The sequence below is a fragment of the Amphimedon queenslandica genome, unplaced genomic scaffold (genome assembly GCF_000090795.2).
Source record: "Amphimedon queenslandica unplaced genomic scaffold, v1.1 AMPQUscaffold_12976, whole genome shotgun sequence".
NCBI lineage: Eukaryota > Metazoa > Porifera > Demospongiae > Haplosclerida > Niphatidae > Amphimedon > Amphimedon queenslandica.
In genome coordinates, this window is record NW_003546788.1 from 44,273 (window position 1) to 61,216 (window position 16,944).

At 34.5% G+C, this 16,944-nt stretch overlaps 3 protein-coding genes and 1 long non-coding RNA gene across 4 annotated transcripts in view; 2 read left to right on the forward strand and 2 right to left on the reverse strand.

Annotated features, from left to right (window-relative positions):
- The window catches only part of LOC105314354 (uncharacterized), a 43,880-nt gene extending 37,784 nt beyond the window's left edge, over positions 1-6,096 (forward strand). The window contains exons 55-78 of the mRNA XM_020002107.1: positions 80-225; positions 276-474; positions 520-659; positions 744-803; positions 1,522-1,732; positions 1,775-1,920; positions 1,967-2,171; positions 2,218-2,357; positions 2,407-2,469; positions 2,523-2,724; positions 2,768-2,913; positions 2,959-3,160; positions 3,214-3,353; positions 3,406-3,468; positions 3,523-3,730; positions 3,778-3,923; positions 3,969-4,170; positions 4,217-4,356; positions 4,413-4,472; positions 4,522-4,881; positions 4,924-5,125; positions 5,174-5,313; positions 5,363-5,449; positions 5,508-6,096. Coding sequence (XP_019857666.1) covers positions 80-225; positions 276-474; positions 520-659; positions 744-803; positions 1,522-1,732; positions 1,775-1,920; positions 1,967-2,171; positions 2,218-2,357; positions 2,407-2,469; positions 2,523-2,724; positions 2,768-2,913; positions 2,959-3,160; positions 3,214-3,353; positions 3,406-3,468; positions 3,523-3,730; positions 3,778-3,923; positions 3,969-4,170; positions 4,217-4,356; positions 4,413-4,472; positions 4,522-4,881; positions 4,924-5,125; positions 5,174-5,313; positions 5,363-5,449; positions 5,508-5,995 — 4,096 coding nt within the window. The 3' untranslated portion in view covers positions 5,996-6,096. The remainder of the gene's footprint in view (positions 1-79; positions 226-275; positions 475-519; positions 660-743; positions 804-1,521; positions 1,733-1,774; positions 1,921-1,966; positions 2,172-2,217; positions 2,358-2,406; positions 2,470-2,522; positions 2,725-2,767; positions 2,914-2,958; positions 3,161-3,213; positions 3,354-3,405; positions 3,469-3,522; positions 3,731-3,777; positions 3,924-3,968; positions 4,171-4,216; positions 4,357-4,412; positions 4,473-4,521; positions 4,882-4,923; positions 5,126-5,173; positions 5,314-5,362; positions 5,450-5,507) is intronic.
- A 3,041-nt stretch (positions 6,097-9,137) lies between these two features.
- On the forward strand, positions 9,138-9,919 carry LOC109585962 (uncharacterized). The gene is made up of 2 exons (XR_002186752.1): positions 9,138-9,392; positions 9,446-9,919. It is a non-coding gene; the product is annotated as an uncharacterized LOC109585962 (long non-coding RNA).
- Positions 9,920-13,149: 3,230 nt separating this feature from the next.
- Positions 13,150-15,205, reverse strand: LOC109585961 (G2/M phase-specific E3 ubiquitin-protein ligase-like). The gene is made up of 9 exons (XM_020002108.1): positions 15,129-15,205; positions 14,797-14,967; positions 14,645-14,698; positions 14,408-14,594; positions 14,219-14,362; positions 13,947-14,123; positions 13,611-13,899; positions 13,447-13,557; positions 13,150-13,394 (listed from the first exon to the last, which is right to left on the reverse strand). Exons 1-9 carry the CDS (start codon positions 15,203-15,205, stop codon positions 13,150-13,152), a joined length of 1,455 nt encoding a protein of 484 aa, XP_019857667.1.
- Positions 15,206-15,423: 218 nt separating this feature from the next.
- On the reverse strand, positions 15,424-16,451 carry LOC109585966 (uncharacterized). Its single transcript, XM_020002110.1, has 2 exons — positions 16,121-16,451; positions 15,424-15,949 (listed from the first exon to the last, which is right to left on the reverse strand). Exons 1-2 carry the CDS (start codon positions 16,293-16,295, stop codon positions 15,483-15,485), a joined length of 642 nt encoding a protein of 213 aa, XP_019857669.1. The 5' UTR covers positions 16,296-16,451; the 3' UTR covers positions 15,424-15,482.
- Positions 16,452-16,944: the final 493 nt, after the last annotated feature.

Here is a 16,944-nt window from a genome sequence, read left to right on the forward strand (position 1 = left end):
TCAAGCTACTCTAGAGCTGGACTAACTAAGTACATTAAAACAGTTTGGTGATGTAATGAAATTGTTCCTTTTACTGTAGTTATGGTACAGACTATCTTCGAATGAAATGGGATGATGTCAACTGTGGTGACAGTGATTATCTTTCTATCTTTCAGTGTTCACATTCTACTATCATAGACAGTGGTTGTGTTAACAGTGACAGTTATGATGCTACTGTATACTGCTGTAAGATATTCAACTCTTTTCTTCATAGTGTTTATAATTCATTTTTATAGATACCACTAGGATTTGGGATAGTAATCCTTTCTCTGGTATGATACGTCTTCAAGATGGAGATTATTCTAATGAAGGACGTGTTGAGGTTTATTGTAATGGACAGTGGGGGACAATATGCAGTGATGGGGTTGATAGTTATGATGCTACTACACTTTGCAAGCAACTAGGTTTTAAGAACTATGCAATTTTTTCAGCATTGTAAGCAATATATTTCCAAAGTATAGTTGTATGTCACTTTTATAGACCTAGTAACTCTAGTCAGCCTATATGGAGTGACAGTATGTACAGTACATCATATGATGTGTGTTATGGCTCAAGCAATAGCTGTCCAATGAATTCAGTCACTAACTGCTCTCATCTTAATGATCTATTTTTGAAGTGCAGTATGTTATGTAATTTTTGTACATCCATGCTTTGTTACCTGCTCTTGATAAATTATTTTATGTATTGTTATGATGTTTTTGTAGGTGACACTTCTTCATTTTCTGTTGTGACCAACACAAAAGCATCATGCTCACAAGTATTAGGTTGGTCTATTAGATTCATGTAATATGATATTAGTACTTGTATGTGATATTATTGCTGCCATTTGATTTAATCAAGAGCACATGTATTTTTGATTTTAACTAATGATAAGAACTGTATGTATACATGTACAAAATATTAACAGTCCACCAATACTTTAGATTATGTTCAATTACTCTAGATACTAGTTACATGTAGTTACTTAGACTTTTATAAAAGCTACAAGAAGTCAAACTAAAAAACTGCTGTATTATGTTTACTATTTATGATGAGAGTCCTTGTTGCTGCTTAAACTTTGGCCTTTGCTGTATGACAATGCATCTTTCTGTTGCTTTGTTGTTGCATTGTACTACCAATGATCAAACTCATCACATCCTGCCTACTATTTAAATTCAAGTTTTGTATTACAAATTCATTGATACATATGTACATGTAGGTTTGAAGTTTTAGCTTAAAACTTCAGATTAAAATAACAGACAATGAGTATCTATTATGTTCATATTAGGGTGCTATTAATTACTCATTTCCTTATTAGAATAAAGAAATTGTTATTTATTAGTTATGTATGTAATTGGTAACAAACAGATAAAATAGTAGTCATAAAAGTTCAACATTTTTCTCATCATTAAAATCACTCTATAGTAATCAAACAATTGTACACTTCAAGCCAACATTGTTATAGCACATTACCCCAATCAACTTAGTGACTTTTAATTTTAGATGGTGCGCCTGATGCTGTTAATGGAGCTATTGTTTTGTCTCGTAACAATATATCATCAACTACTTATTACTATGGAACAATTAGAGTCTATCATAATGGATGGGGGAACATTTGTGATGACTACTATTATAATTCAGCTGAAGCTAATGTCATTTGTCATCAGCTGGGATACACTGGATATTCTAGCTACTCTAGAGCTGGTCGTGTCAGGTGTGTTTGTTACTTGTAGCTATAGTTACTATTGTTTTTTAGTTATGGTACAGACTATCTTTCTATGAAATGGGATGATGTTAACTGTGTCAGTAGCAGCTATTTATCTATTGCTCAATGTTCCTACTCTACTATTATTGATTATGGTTGTGTTAACAGTAACAGTTATGATGCTACTGTATACTGCTGTAAGATATTATTACTGTTAGATTTTATTAATGAGTATTATTACAGATACCACAAGGATATGGAACAGTAGTCCATTCCCTGGTATGGTACGTCTTCAAGATGGAGATTATTCTAATGAAGGACGTGTTGAAGTTTATTGTAACGGACAGTGGGGGACAATATGCAGTGATGGGTTTGACTCTACTGATGCCAACACTCTCTGCAAGCAACTGGGATATGATGGTTATGACAAATTTAATCACACCTCAAGGTTAGTTTTATTGATTGTTTAAATTCATTTTTAAGATTCATTTTAGATTTAATAACTCAATTCAGCCTATATGGAACACCAACATGTATAGTACAGCTAGTCATAGGTGCTTTGGTTCTGGAAACTCTTGTCCATTAGCTTCAGTGACCAATTGCTCTCAGTTGAATGATGTTACACTTACATGCAGTTAGTGAATTAAGTTGTTGTTGCTTGATATAAAGTAATACTTACTTAGGAGACATCTCATCTTCTTCCAGACAAACTGTTACTCAGTCCACTTGTCCTGGACTTATTCTTAGTCAGTTAATTCCCTATGATTGTGTAATGATAATTTTATAATTCTATAATTAGGCTCTGTTTCTAATGGAGCACTTATTTTATACCGCAGCAACATACAATCACCTTCTTATTATTACGGAGTAGTGAGAGTGTATTATAATGGATGGGGTAACATATGTGATGACTACTCTTACAGTTACTCTGAAGCTAATGTCATTTGTCATCAGTTGGGATACACTGGAGTTTCAAGCTACTCTAGAGCTGGACTAACAAGGTATATTTCATTAATGATAATATTAATAATTTTTGTTTTGTAGCTATGGTACAGACTATGTTTCTATGAAATGGGATGATGTTAACTGTGTCAGTAGCAGCTATTTATCCATTGCTCAATGTGCCTACTCTACTTACATTGACAGTGGTTGTGTTAACAGTAACAGTTATGATGCTACTGTATACTGCTGTAAGATATTATTATTTTTATCTTGTTTTTCATGTATTGTCACAGATACCACTAAAATCTGGAACAGTAATCCATATGCTGGTATGGTACGTCTTCAAGGTGGATATTATTCTAATGAAGGGCGTGTTGAGGTTTATTGTAATGGACAGTGGGGAACAATATGCAGCACTGGATTTAGTACAAGTGATGCTAATACTATTTGTAGACAGCTTGGATATGACTCTGGTTTAAGAAGATATGATTCATTGTAAAAGGATCTACATGTACTTTAAATATTGTTTTAACTCAAATTTTGTATAGATATGGCAATACAAGTCAGCCAATCTGGAGTACTAACATGTATAGTACATCATATGCTACATGCTTTGGTTCCAGTAACAGTTGTCCTTCAAGCTCTATCACTAGTTGCTCTCACTCCAGTGATGTCTCAGTTACATGCAGTCAGTTGTATATGTACCTGTATAATTAATATAGAATGATTATCATTTTTAGGAGAAGCATATTCTTCTACTAGATATTCTACTACTTCGTCTACTTGTTCCGGATTAATTTCTAGTCAGTCTATTTATCATTACTGCATAGTAGCTTTAATACTTCTTGATTTTGTAGATTCAAACTCTGTATCTAATGGAGCACTCATTTTGTCTCGCAACAATGTACCATCACCTTCTTATTATTATGGAACAATTAGAGTGTATTATAATGGATGGGGTAACATATGTTACGACAACTATTATAGTTACACTGAAGCTAATGTCATTTGTCATCAGTTGGGATACACTGGAGCCTTAAGCTACTCTAGAGCTGGTCATGTCAGGTGTTTTAGTTACTTGTGGTTATATAATAGTTACTACGTTTTTTTAGTTATGGTACAGACTATTTTTCTATGAAATGGGATGATGTTAACTGTGCCAGTAGCAGCTATTTATCTATTGCTCAATGTTCTTACTCTACTTACATTGACAGTGGTTGTGTTAATAGTAACGGTTATGATGCTACTGTATACTGCTGTAAGATATTCATTACCATAGTATATCTTTTACGTATTGCTATAGATACCACTAGGATATGGAACAGTAGTCCATATGCTGGTATGATACGTCTTCAAGGTGGATATTATTCTAATGAAGGACTTGTCGAAGTGTATTGTAATGGACAGTGGGGGACAATATGTAGCACTGGATTTAGTACAAGTGATGCTAATACTATTTGTAGGCAGCTTGGATATGACTCTGGTTCAAGGAGATATGATTCATTGTAATATTATCTACTTTAAATAATGTCTAAAACTCAATTCTTGTAGATATGGCAATACAAGTCAGCCAATCTGGAGTACTAACATGTACAGTACATCATATGCTACATGCTTTGGTTCCAGTAACAGTTGTCCTTCAAGCTCTATCACTAGTTGCTCTCACTCCAGTGATGTCTCAGTCACATGCAGTTAGTTGTATATGTACATGTATACATGTATAATTAATTTGGTTATTATTTTGTAGGTGAAATTTATTCTACTACTAGATATACTACTACTTTATCTACTTGTTCTGGATTAATATGTAAGTTGTTTTATTAATCAAATGAAACTACTTACTAACTTTAACCTAGCTAATGCTGGTTCTGCAGCCGCTGGTACAATAGTTCTTTATCGTAATGGGGTTTCTTCATCTTCATACTATTACGGCATTGTGCAACTTTATTATAATAGTATATGGGGTAACATTTGTGATGACAATTATTACAGTTCCTCAGAAGCTGATGTCATTTGTCATCAGTTGGGATACACTGGAGCTTCAAGCTACTCTAGAGCTGGAAGAACAAGTTATGGGACTGATACTAATCAAATGATAATTGATGATGTGAAGTGTGCTAATAGCAACTATTTAACTTTATCACAATGCTCCTTTTCTACATACATTGATAGTGGGTGCACTAACACCAATTCCTATGATGCTACAGTCTACTGCTGTAAGAAATAATTGAATTATCAAAATTAAATTTTTTAAATAGATACTAGTAGAATTTGGAGCAGCCCATACACTGGTATGCTACGTCTTCAAGGAGGAAATTACTCCAATCAAGGACGAGTAGAAGTATATTGTAATGGACAGTGGGGAACAATATGTGATGATGGGTTCAGTTCAACTGATGCTAGAACTGTCTGCAAACAGTTAGGATACAGTAGCTATTACAGATATGACCATTTGTCTCTGTGAGTTGCTATCACAATTATACTAATAATTATCTTATTAACTGATAGGCCTGATAATTACAGTAAACCAATATGGTCTGCTCATTTTTCAAGCACTGCATCAAGTACTTGCTTCAATTCAAGGAATTCTTGTCCCATTTCCAGTATTACATCATGTACACATTCAGAAGATGTCACTGTAGCTTGCTGTAAGTCCATTTTTACTCTTTTGATTTAGTTTATTTTTCATAATGATAGCATATTCTTCATCATCAACGAGTGTATCAACTGTAGGATACTGCAACAGCAATATTACAACTACTAGATCTAATCAGGGTACTTCAGGTATTTTCTAGATTTATGGCTGACATGTAAATCACTATGCATATTTCTATTTTTGTAGTTATTGGAGGAGCTATTGGTGGTACATTTGGTGTCATTATTTTAATTATATTAATAGCAGTGATTTTTGCTGTTTTCTATACTTATGCTAAGAAACGACACTCCAGAAGAATGACACCAGACAGGTCCACAGTTCTAAGAAATGTTGCAACTAACGACGAATCAAATATTCAATTAAATACTATACCTTCAAAAACACAAGAATGGCAGGAACCACCTCAATACGTTGCATCACCCACTAATGTCTTGAATCATCCTCCACCACCATCATTTCCTCCTAATGCTACTTCTCATGGAGGATATTATGTTTATGTTCCACAAAGCATGGCATTACCTCCATCAGCTCAATTTTATCCATACCCTGTTGCCACTTTGCAACAAACTCCCAGAGATCCTGATGAAGGAGAGAAATCAGAAGCAAATGCTGATCCCATTCGTGAGGCAGAGCCCCCTCAATATGATGCAATTTATGAAAATACTGATTTGTAACAGTATTTGATATAATATAAGAGCATTTACTAAACATTTGTATTTTGTGTGTTTAATTTCACTTTTATATGACTTGCTGTTTCTATTTTAGAATTTTTGCTTTTTTCAGTTTAATTTTTTTGCATAAGTAGTGTAATGCTGCACAAAGTACTAATATGGTTAAAAAATAATTTTATGCTATTATTATTATTGGCTTAATTGATTTCTTTTTTCTCTTTTAAAATTAATTTTTGCTATATACTGATATTACAGGGGAACAGGAACCATTTTTCAATTGATGGGGCAAGACAGATTGTGTGTATGCATGTATATGTATGGGAAGGGGGTCTGGGGGTACCCCCCAATAAAATTTTTTCAAAAAGGGCTGCTCAAAGAGCAATTTTAACATGTTTTGGAACTACAATTACAATGTCATAATTATTATCATGACAGCAAAAAGGAGGGTGACTTGTCACCCCTTCACCCCTCTAGGTACAGGCCTGTAATAAATCAAATCATTGGCTGATATTGAGGGAGCAATGCCCCCTCTAAAATAATATTGGGGGGGGGGGCAACTTGCCCCTCCTGTTCCTACTCCCCTGTATTATGTGCTTACTGAACCTTATAAGAAAGGTTCTTAAAAACTTGATAATGTTCTTGTTGGATTCAATGGTTCATAATGATATTTTCAATTTTTTAGTTACCATTAATTTGTCATAACAATTACATATTTGTAAATGTTCATTTATTTTCACAGCTAGGTAGCTCTATATTGTGATTTTCCTTAAACTTGCATGATAAACAAGCTAAAATTTAAATTTGCTCATGCTTTGTTGTGGTCAAAAATTTAATAGAATTAATGGTAAGGTCTTAATACTTTCAATATAGTCTGGCTATATGAGACATACTTTATACCATGTTCAATTAAACTAATACAAATAACAGTGTTTCATTATAGTAATATAAAATAGATCTTGTATAATATCACAGAACAAAAAATAATTTTTATTATTTAATAAATGGGAATTCACACCACATTCATAATTTCTGTCACTATCTACTTGATGTCTAACATAATCAGTAAGATTTACATCTAGTCTTATTTTCTGAAGCAAAAGCAGCATTCTTTTACAACAGAATCAAATGACAATAATAAATAATACCTGGACACTGCAAAAAAACAAAAGAGATTCTGTAATAATTCTGTCTAGTCTAAAAGAATAGAATTAGTAATTATTGATTAACGTTTTTTACAATTTTGAAGTGATTTCTCACATGGACTACATTCATTCAAAGCACACAGACTTCGAGACTCACTTGTTATATACTTTTCAGTGACTTAATCATACATTACCAATACAGCTGTTTTCTAAAAGACAAAAATTAGTGGTAAAACAGACAAGTACATGTAAATTTAATAACACAGATTTTGTTGTTTAAAAATTATTCTATAGTGAGTATTTTAAAGGTAAAATTTTATAAATATTTTAGTCATTGAAAAATTTCAATTTTGAAGATCTGTTGCCAATAGTCAAAATACATAGTATACATAAAGCCAGGGTTTTCCACAAAGCATGCTAAGTGAGCTAAAAAGCATTCTTCATGAGCTGACAGCCTGAAAAGCACTACAATAATACATGTACATGAGCATAGCTTCTGAAGGAACAACTTTAAAAATTTAAGAAATCCAATTTTGATTGGACCAGCTCAAACTTGCCATATATGAAACTTGCTGCACAACTAGGTTTTCTACACAACATATATACAAGCATGTATCAGGAAAATTTATTAAAATGGAGAAATCTGTCCTTGTCATTTTTGGCGAAATTTGGGCAAAAAACAAGGACATTAGTCTAATTTTTGAGTAACTTTAAAAATTGATATAATTTTAATTTTTTATTAGAATCAGCTCAAAATTTTAATTTCCATACAGCTAGCACAAGTATTTCCATTAGTGTTTACTATTATTATTATTATTGTGTGACTATCTCATTATTCATTTCATTAATTATTCATTTTTGTGAGCATGCGCAGTATTCAATTGAGTCTGCCATTTTATGAAAGCGAATATTTGTTGTGAGTCTTGTACTCTTGTTGAATCTGCTCCAGTCCTGATGTTTTGTGTGCTCCATCTCCTAAAAAGAACCAACCAAACAATCAATAATTAGAAAAAAATTATTATAAAAATTTAAAAAATTTCCTAGCAACCCTGTACATATAAAGAACTACACAAAAAAATGTGGGAAACCCTAATAAAACCACCTAATCCACATAATTAGAACATAAAAAATTAAAAAAAACAAGATTGAGTAGGATTCCAAACGACCAACCAAAATACGAAATGAAAATCCTACTCTCATGATGCAAATTCTACTCTACATTGTACTTTTAATGTTATTATTTAAAAGTTATTGATCACCTTACAATGTAAAGTAGAATTTGTGTCACGAGAGTAGGATTTTCATATCGTATTTTGGTTGGTCGTTTGGAATCCTACTCAATCTTGTTTTTTTTAATTTTTTATGTTCTTGTTTGTGTTGATTTTTTTATAATATTTATAATATTTTTTCAGTTACAATTGTGATACTTTTTGATTTTACATAAACAATAAGTTTCTTTATTATTGTTGTCATTGTTATGATTTTACAGCATTTATGATTGAGGGACAGCACTGATTGAATTGAATAGATATGGTGAAGGAATATCTACTATACTGATGACAAGTGAAATGAATATTATATAGTCTTGATGTGAATCCTTGTTCAAGAAGCTCTATCTTCCCAGCAATCCTGTAGCTATTCCTGCATGTTCTTCCTGTTGTCAAGTTCATATTATCACTAGTATTATAAACATTAATTAATTGTTTTGTGTTTTTGAAATTAAATAATTCATTACACACTTGATATATGCAAGATTAATGCCTTCTCTTAGCTGGAAACCTCCACTAAGTATTGCAATTTGATTCCAAGTATAGCTAGCCTATACATGTAGCAGCTAGGTAAAATACTTGCTGTTCCCAGTTCTGAGATCTGAGCTGCGCGACCACGCCCAAATTTTAGAGCACATGCTTCTATACTTAACAAAATGGCGGCATGAGGTAAGCTGATGCGATGCAACAGTCACAGTATCACTTCTTCCTTTCTTGGAGAATGATTCTTATGGAGCGCCAAAGTGGACAAAAAATAAATCGATATACCTATAGAAAGGTGGTGTGGCGATGCGCGAAGCGCATCGCCTCATTAATGCATTGATTTCGTGATCGATTTTTTGATCGATTTTGCATTTACAGTGATGGATTTTCTAGGACTTCTTGTCATCACGTGATGTCAGCCCGCCTATAGTATGTAGGCGTGTCAGCTTTAGAGACAAGATGGATGAAGTTAATAAGCAAGTTAATCCAGTTTAAAGAGGTTTTACGGTTAGTTTCTATTGTAATTGTACCGTAGTAATAGCCATAATGTAACTCCTTAGTTATGTAGGAGATCTGAAATACTCATGTTGAGGTTATTCATGCCGTTGCACTACACACCAATGTTGAGACAGTCAAACTGAGATATTCTTGAGTGTGTTAGCTCCATACATGTGACTGTTGTTGGTGGAGTATAGAAACCAAGCTCTGCTTCGTTCCCAGTAAGAAATGTGTGTATTATTACAATTTCTGGTCATAGTTCCTCATATCGTGTTATTATTTAGTTATAGGAGGGGAAAGAAATAAAGTAAAAAGAGAATGACATCAGTAGCCCTCCAGGAATGGCCCAGAGAGACCCGCTAAAGGAAAGGACTGGTGTCAGTATACAAATATTGGTGACTCTTTTAAGATTAAAAATGATGTTTCGATGCCTGATACAGGATTGTGGACTGACATTAAATTATCCTAAATCATTATGATTATGATGCAATTAATAATTATTGATATCTTTTTAAACAGTGTTGATGAAGTGGAAACATTTTAGTAACTATTAGATAGCCCAATAGCTACTATGGTCTTTTATATAGTTGCATATATATAATCATAATGGAACTTACAACTTAAATTATAGTTTTGCTTGAAAAATAATAAGAATAACATGTCCAAAGCACATGACTGTTAAATGAAATGTTTAGCTAGCTGTGATGCAAAGCAATGTGTTCTGAAACAATTTCAACTGAAAAGTGAAAATGATGGAGATATTGAACAGTACCTTAAAATTTCTCATGATCCACTATGTATAGCTAACAGGTAATGTTTAAGCAAAAATGACACTTAATTGCAAGTGGACTTAAGAATTGATTGGTCAATTTGTTTTCATTTTGAGCTTTCAAAGCCAATAAAAGCATAACTAAACTATGGCCAAAGTTAGGGGAACATACTATTCTTTTATGTCCACTTGCAATTTACTTTCATTTATACTTAAACATTACCTGTCAGCTATACAAGGTAGTCTATGATGAAATTGTTGAATTATGCATGATGTAGAAACCCAGAGTTTAGCCTGCTGAAAATACCCAGCAATGCTCTGCCTGAGTGGGCGTTGAGGTTTTGTGAGGGCTTTTGGTTCTTTAATTTTTATTGGCTTTTTTCAATTTTCTTTTGGCTTATGAGCTCAAAGAAAAGGTACAAAAGGTTGGTAAGCCAAAAGAAAATTGAAATAGGCCAAAGAAAATTAAACAATCAAAAGCCTTCACCAAGCCCTTAACGCCCACTCTATCTTCCAGGCTAAAACTTAGGTTTTCTAGATCAAAATTTGCCAATTTTACGACAAACCACCCTGTATAGCTATTAAGTATTGTTTAAGCCAAAATTTAAGTTAATTGCAAGTAAACAGAAAATTAGAACATTTGTCTTAACTTTGGCCTTTCAAGCTCAGTAAGTTAAGTTATGCTTTTACTGGCCTTGAAAGCCAAAAATGAGGTTGAATTGATCAATTTTTATGTCTGCTTGCAATTAACTTTCACTCTTGCTTAAACAATACCTGTTAGCTGTACAAAGTGGTTTAAGACAAAAATGGGGAATTTTGATGTAGAAAACCTAAGCCGTGCTAGCCTTGAAAATAACCAGCCCTGCCCAGCCGGAGTGGGCGTTAAAGCTTGGTAAGGATGCCTTTAGCTCTGAATCTCATTCATTCTAAATAATTTTTTTCATTAATTTTTTACATTATATTTTTTACACCTATACCAAGCATGTAAGTAATTAAAACAGTAAAAGCATGGTTTTTTCCCCAGTTAAAAATTAAAAGTAAGGTTTCTGTTTTTTTGTCAAAAGGCTAGTTTTATGATAATACAAAGCTTTGTGTGGTAAAATTTGTCAATTTTGATCAAAAAGATGAATTTTAGCTGCTCAGTCAAAACTCAACTCCATCCCATTGAGTGGGTGTTTGGCGGAGCTTAGTTAGAGCTGAGTTGTTACCAAAAGCAATAGTCAAGAAAATTCTAAAGTAGGTGATTTGCTTTTCAAGTCCTGTAAACCAATAAAGAGTTACAACCGATCGGTTACAACTTCCATCTCTGGTGGAACAACAGGAGTCCATACTGAACATAAGAGGGTGCCTTCTTAGGCAGGCCTAGCCTACTAGGCGTGGCTTTTTGGATGATAATGGCTGTTGCTGTCAATGAACAAGAAAACCCAAGAGAGAATCTAATTAACGAAATGGAAGAGCTTGTAGAGGATTTAAAAGAACATTTCACGAATGCACCGTTCAATGTAAAGTTAGTGTACTTCAATGACTGTGAAGATATGCTTTCTAACTGCATTCTACTGGAAAGAGATATGGTGGGTACTAGTCATGAAGAGGCAATGGGTGATATGGTTTCATCTGTAAGAGACTTAGTTGCTATGCTGGAGAATCGTATAATTCAAGAGTGTCGTATAAGGACGCGTAGGCGTCCTAGAATAGACATATCTAGTGCACAGTTACAATTTCTTACAAGGCATGATTTCATTCTATCTGATATGGCTCGTTTATTGCAGTGTTCTGTTTGTACTGTACAGAGACGTTTGGCAGAGATTGGGGTAACTAGAAGTAGAAGATACAGTACTCTTTCGGATGCCGAAATAGATGAGCAAGTGGCTGCAATTCAAAGAATGCACCCTGATAGTGGTTGCCGAATCACTGAAGGAATATTTCGTTCTTCTGGCCAAATTATTCAAAGGAGAAGAATTAGAGGGGCACTTCACCGAGTTGATCCGTTGGGATCACAGAGAAGATTAACCAGAGCGTTACATAGGAGAGTTTATAGTGTACCGTCTCCCAATGCTCTGTGGCACATGGACAGCAACCACAAGCTAATACGTTGGCGTTTTGTGATTCATGGTTTAATTGATGGATTCAGTCGAATGATATTACATTTACATGTATCTAATAATAACAAGGCAGACACAGTCCTTCGATGTTTTCAGCAGTCTGTTGAAAGATATGGATTGCCAAGCAGGGTGAGGAGTGATATGGGTGGAGAAAACACTCTTGTTGCTCAATTTATGCTTCACCACCCATTGCGTGGACCTGGCTGTATGTTAACGGGACGTAGTGTTCATAACCAAAGAATCGAGAGATTATGGAGGGATGTATTCACTGAATGCACCAGTTACTACTATTCTCTTTTTTATGCACTTGAAGATAGCGGTCTTCTTGACCAGTCTAGTGAAGCTGATATTTTTGCATTACAATTTGTATTTATGGAAGATATTCAGCAACAGTTAACCCAGTTTAAAGATGGCTGGAATCATCACAAGATGAGGACCAGCCACAATCGTACTCCAATGCAGCAATGGATCATGGGACTTCAACATCATTCCCTATCTAATCCAAATGATAATGCAGTTAATGGATTACTAGTTGACAATGATTATGGCATTGATTGGGAGGGTCCTGTCTGTACTGATGGAGACCACACTATTGCAGTTCCAGAGTTTATTGAGGAACTTCAAAATCCTTTAGTTACAGAGACTTTAAAAGATCAATTGCAGAGTGTGAGTGATGACAAAGTCATTCGCTACATTTTAGCTAGAGACATAACAAATTTTTTAGTACGCAATTATTAGTCCATCATGATAATAATAAGATGATTGTGTGATGAAAGATTGTTTAGAAAAAATTAAATCTTAATTATCAATATAAGTGATAGATGATAGAGTTAAGTTATAAATGAGAGTAAGTGGCAACTTAAATGTTAGTATTCCAGTAACCCATGTGACATTGCTAAACTACATGAAAGCCACCATGTCCTTTGAAAGACCATTTCATTGAAGAGCAAAAACTAGAATACTCGTTATGACAGGTAGGCAGCTTGAGTTCCAATGTACAGGTTGAAGCTAAAGCCATAGTGCGACTTGCATCATGTAGGAATGTTACCTCCGGTGTGCGGGAAAAACCAAGAGGAGGCTCTCTATCACTGCCAGTGAGAAATATTAATACATCATCTAAAGTCACATCAATTGATCCTTCTGTATAAAGTAAAGTAACAAAAATAATTAATACTGAAATATAATTCCTTACCTTCACATTCATCCAAAAAATCAACGAAATGCATGTAAGTTGCTTCCTCCTTCTGGCGAAGCAAAGATTCCTTGTCCGAAAACTTGACTTTAATCAATCCTTTAACGTATTCTGAAGAAATAAGAAAATATAAAATAATGTTAGATTCAAAAAATCTCACTAACCTGCCGTCAGCTTTTCATTCTCCTTCACAAACAATGTCTTCATAATTGCAGGAAATTTAACCATGTACGAGTGAATATTGAGACTTTCAAGACCCTTCACAAATTGGTCTATTTGTGCCTTCACTTTGATCAAAGTATGGTAAGTAGAAATAACATTAGTAAGCTCTTCCTTGTTGTGAAGAGTCAGCGAAGAAATTGGCTTCTTGTATCCAGTCTCAAACAAGGCATTAGCATAAGTATCATCATCAAATATTGACTTTAGTTCCTCAACTGTCTCAGCAGAGCAAATCTATAAAATATTTATGCTAAAAATAAGTACTAGTTCATTATTTTTACCATCAAAACAAGTGAGCTGACTCTGGGTTCAGGTATGTCTTGTACCGGAATATTAGTACATGTACATGTTCCTGTGACCATGTATTCATATATTGAAGGTGCTAACATTGGAAAGCCAAAACCATCCTGTACCACTGACATGGCTATCCATTCTCCAAGTCTTTCATAAACTTCATCCTATATACATGCATGTAAATGCATCTGGCATTATAATCACTGTAAGCTCAGATCAACATGCATAATTACAGTTATCACAAGGTAAACACACATACCTGCAGAGCCTGTACATTTGGTTGAAAGGTCTTGCAAGAAGCTTCTCCTATAAAATATTCTTGAGCTGCTGATGACACAAATAACCTCCAAAATTCCCTGCGTAGTCCCCCAATATCTTCTCCAGCTTCACCAACAAAAGTTACCTAAAATTATAAAGATTCTTAAATTAACAAAACTAGTTTGTGTACTTTTAACTGATTCTTTGGGTCAAATTTAGGCTTAGTAGAATGCTTCAGAGCATCTGTAAGGATAAAATCTCTCCGAAATTCCAAATAAAGATGTGGTGCAGTCAATGTTTTATTGATAGACTGCAACTGTTTAATACAGCTTTTGAGGTCTGTTACTTCCTCCTTTTCTTTAGAACGTCCAGAATTGCTTAATATAAAATACAAATACAATTTTGCATCATAGTTATAATAACATACTTTAAAAACGTCACTGGTGGTAAATCTGGACTACTACTCGCATCAGAAACATGACTATTATTAGAGAAAGAGAGAGCAATTACATGTAGGTTTGTTGGTTTCAGTAGTGGGTTATATGGGAATAATTGTACATGAATCATAATCTGTGTTACCTTTCAAAATTGTGAGGAATAGGGCTGTAAGGTGGAGCAATAGGGGCATAAACATCATAAGATAGAGGAATAGGACTGTAATCAAGATTGTCACTTAAAAAATTAGGACTGTAACTGGGATTGTCCTTAGGTGTATCCTCACCAGACGATAGGTGTATAACTTCTCTTGTTCTAAAAAATTTTAAAGGGAAAACTAACTTGGCATATTGTGCTTGAAATTAAACTTAGCATGCACACAGTGGTTCAAAATGGTAGTTTAATTTAGGCAAAATAGCTATAACTACTAGCAATGCGACTATATTTTCAAACGTAAGTATTAGGAGCATAATTACCCTTCTTCTTGACACTTAATACTCGCTTCCTCGTCAAACTCATCCAAATCATTCTTTCCACTAAAGCAAACAAACATAAGTTGATTAATGTTCCTGTGCACTTACGATTTACTTCTACAAATCTCAATATGACGTAACAAATCATCAAGTGGCAGATCAATACCACAAATCAAACATTTTTCTTTTACCTAGACCATCAATAATTACAATATAACAATGATTACCAAAAATTAAAGTAATCACTCTGTAACTATTACAATAAACACTACAATTATCACATCTCTGCCATATACTAACTTCAATATGTTGCTCTTGAGTCAGCTCGAGGTCTTTCTGTAATGGGCGAATGTATGTTCAAGCACTACCACACTTCTGTAAGGCCCTTGGAGTAGAGAGGACTGACGAAGACAGTGGCATCAAATCACGTGAGTTTGCCTTACACTTGCACAGCTGGTAACCACCACCATTTACCAGCTTCGGAAACTTATCTAACAGAGCCTTCTTAAACGTTACTGCATCACAATCTACATCTTGAAAGACTATTTTCTGCTCCCCAAGACCAGCACTTGTAAGCTCACTCTTTTGCCAAGCAGTTGTTGGAATGGATGTTTGGTCATGATAGGCCAAGCAAACAAAGTGATGAGTCCAAGGCTTCTTCTTATCAGTATCTCGAGCCGACTTAAACTGAGGGAACAGTTTTACCATTTCTTCTCTTTCAGCACACAATCTCTTCTTCCCTTTCCCTTTACCAACTTGCAGCCCAGACCTCACACGATTTATATTGCTTAAGACAGTATTGGCTCTAGCCTGCAGAGAAATGCCTACATAAAATAAATAATAATAATATATAGTTATAACTTTTATCATTTAATAATGAACTTCACAATACACATAGATTTGACACCAAAATAAAACACATGAAGTAGACAGTACTCTAGCTAAAGCTGTGATATACACAGAAACCCCAAAGATGACAAAACGAGAGGCTGTACTTTCAAGATTCGTAAATGAGGAACTGCTCTGATCTGCTTCAGACGAGGAACTGCTCTGATTTGCTTGAGATGGACCAGGTAACTTATCCTGCAAGCTGGATAAAAACTCAATGGCTTTTCTTGCTTTGTCCACCTCATCACTAGAGATATCGTTGCTGCTGCTGCTGCTCGCCATTATTTGGTGGGAGTGTCAAGGCGTGGTCATGACACGTGGACATCGATATCATAATCATATCTTGCATGTCACAATGATAATCTAATGCAAAATCGATCAAAAAATCGATCACGAAATCAATGCATTAATGAGGCGATGCGCTTCGCGCATCGCCACACCACCTTCATATTATGGAAGGCCAAATGCGACAAAAATATGTGTAGCTGCCGGAGTATAGATTAACTTATCTCGATCAAGAAATCGATTCCAGCTTTGTAGTATCTATGATTCCAGCAACGATTTTGGGGGAGTGGCCAAATGATTTTACGCCACATGAGCATCACGTGCGCGCAATAGCTTAAGTTATCCCCGCCCCTATTGCTCCGCCCACCATTGTTCTTGACTTTAAATGACTTATTGTTTCTCTCCAGCTGTCGATTCTTCTTTCTAATTAATTCTATGGATTCTGATACTATTCAAGACATAGATGGCACAATTTTTGATCTACTAAGAACAGCAGTTGAGGAAGTTATGAGTCACTATTCGGTGAATCCTGAAAACTTAGACAGGTCCAGAAACCTAATAGATTTAGTACAGGAGCTTTTGGAACTTTATGGCTTCATTATTGGTGTCGAAGGTCAGGAAAATGATGTATTTGTAGCTGTTAGAG

What these genes read in the sequence shown, in the direction of transcription:
- LOC109585966 (XM_020002110.1), bottom strand. Translation starts at nt 16,295, where the DNA reads ATGGCGAGCAGCAGCAGCAGCAACGATATCTCTAGTGATGAGGTGGAC. An exon ending in CTCATTTACGAATCTTGAAA is followed by an intron (nt 15,950 to 16,120) that starts GTACAGCCTCTC and finishes TATTTTATGTAG; the next exon opens with GCATTTCTCTGCAGGCTAGA.
- LOC109585961 (XM_020002108.1), bottom strand. Translation starts at nt 15,205, where the DNA reads ATGTTTGTTTGCTTTAGTGGAAAGAATGATTTGGATGAGTTTGACGAG. An exon ending in CCACCAGTGACGTTTTTAAA is followed by an intron (nt 14,595 to 14,644) that starts GTATGTTATTAT and finishes TTTTATATTAAG; the next exon opens with CAATTCTGGACGTTCTAAAG. An exon ending in ACCCAAAGAATCAGTTAAAA is followed by an intron (nt 14,363 to 14,407) that starts GTACACAAACTA and finishes TTATAATTTTAG; the next exon opens with GTAACTTTTGTTGGTGAAGC.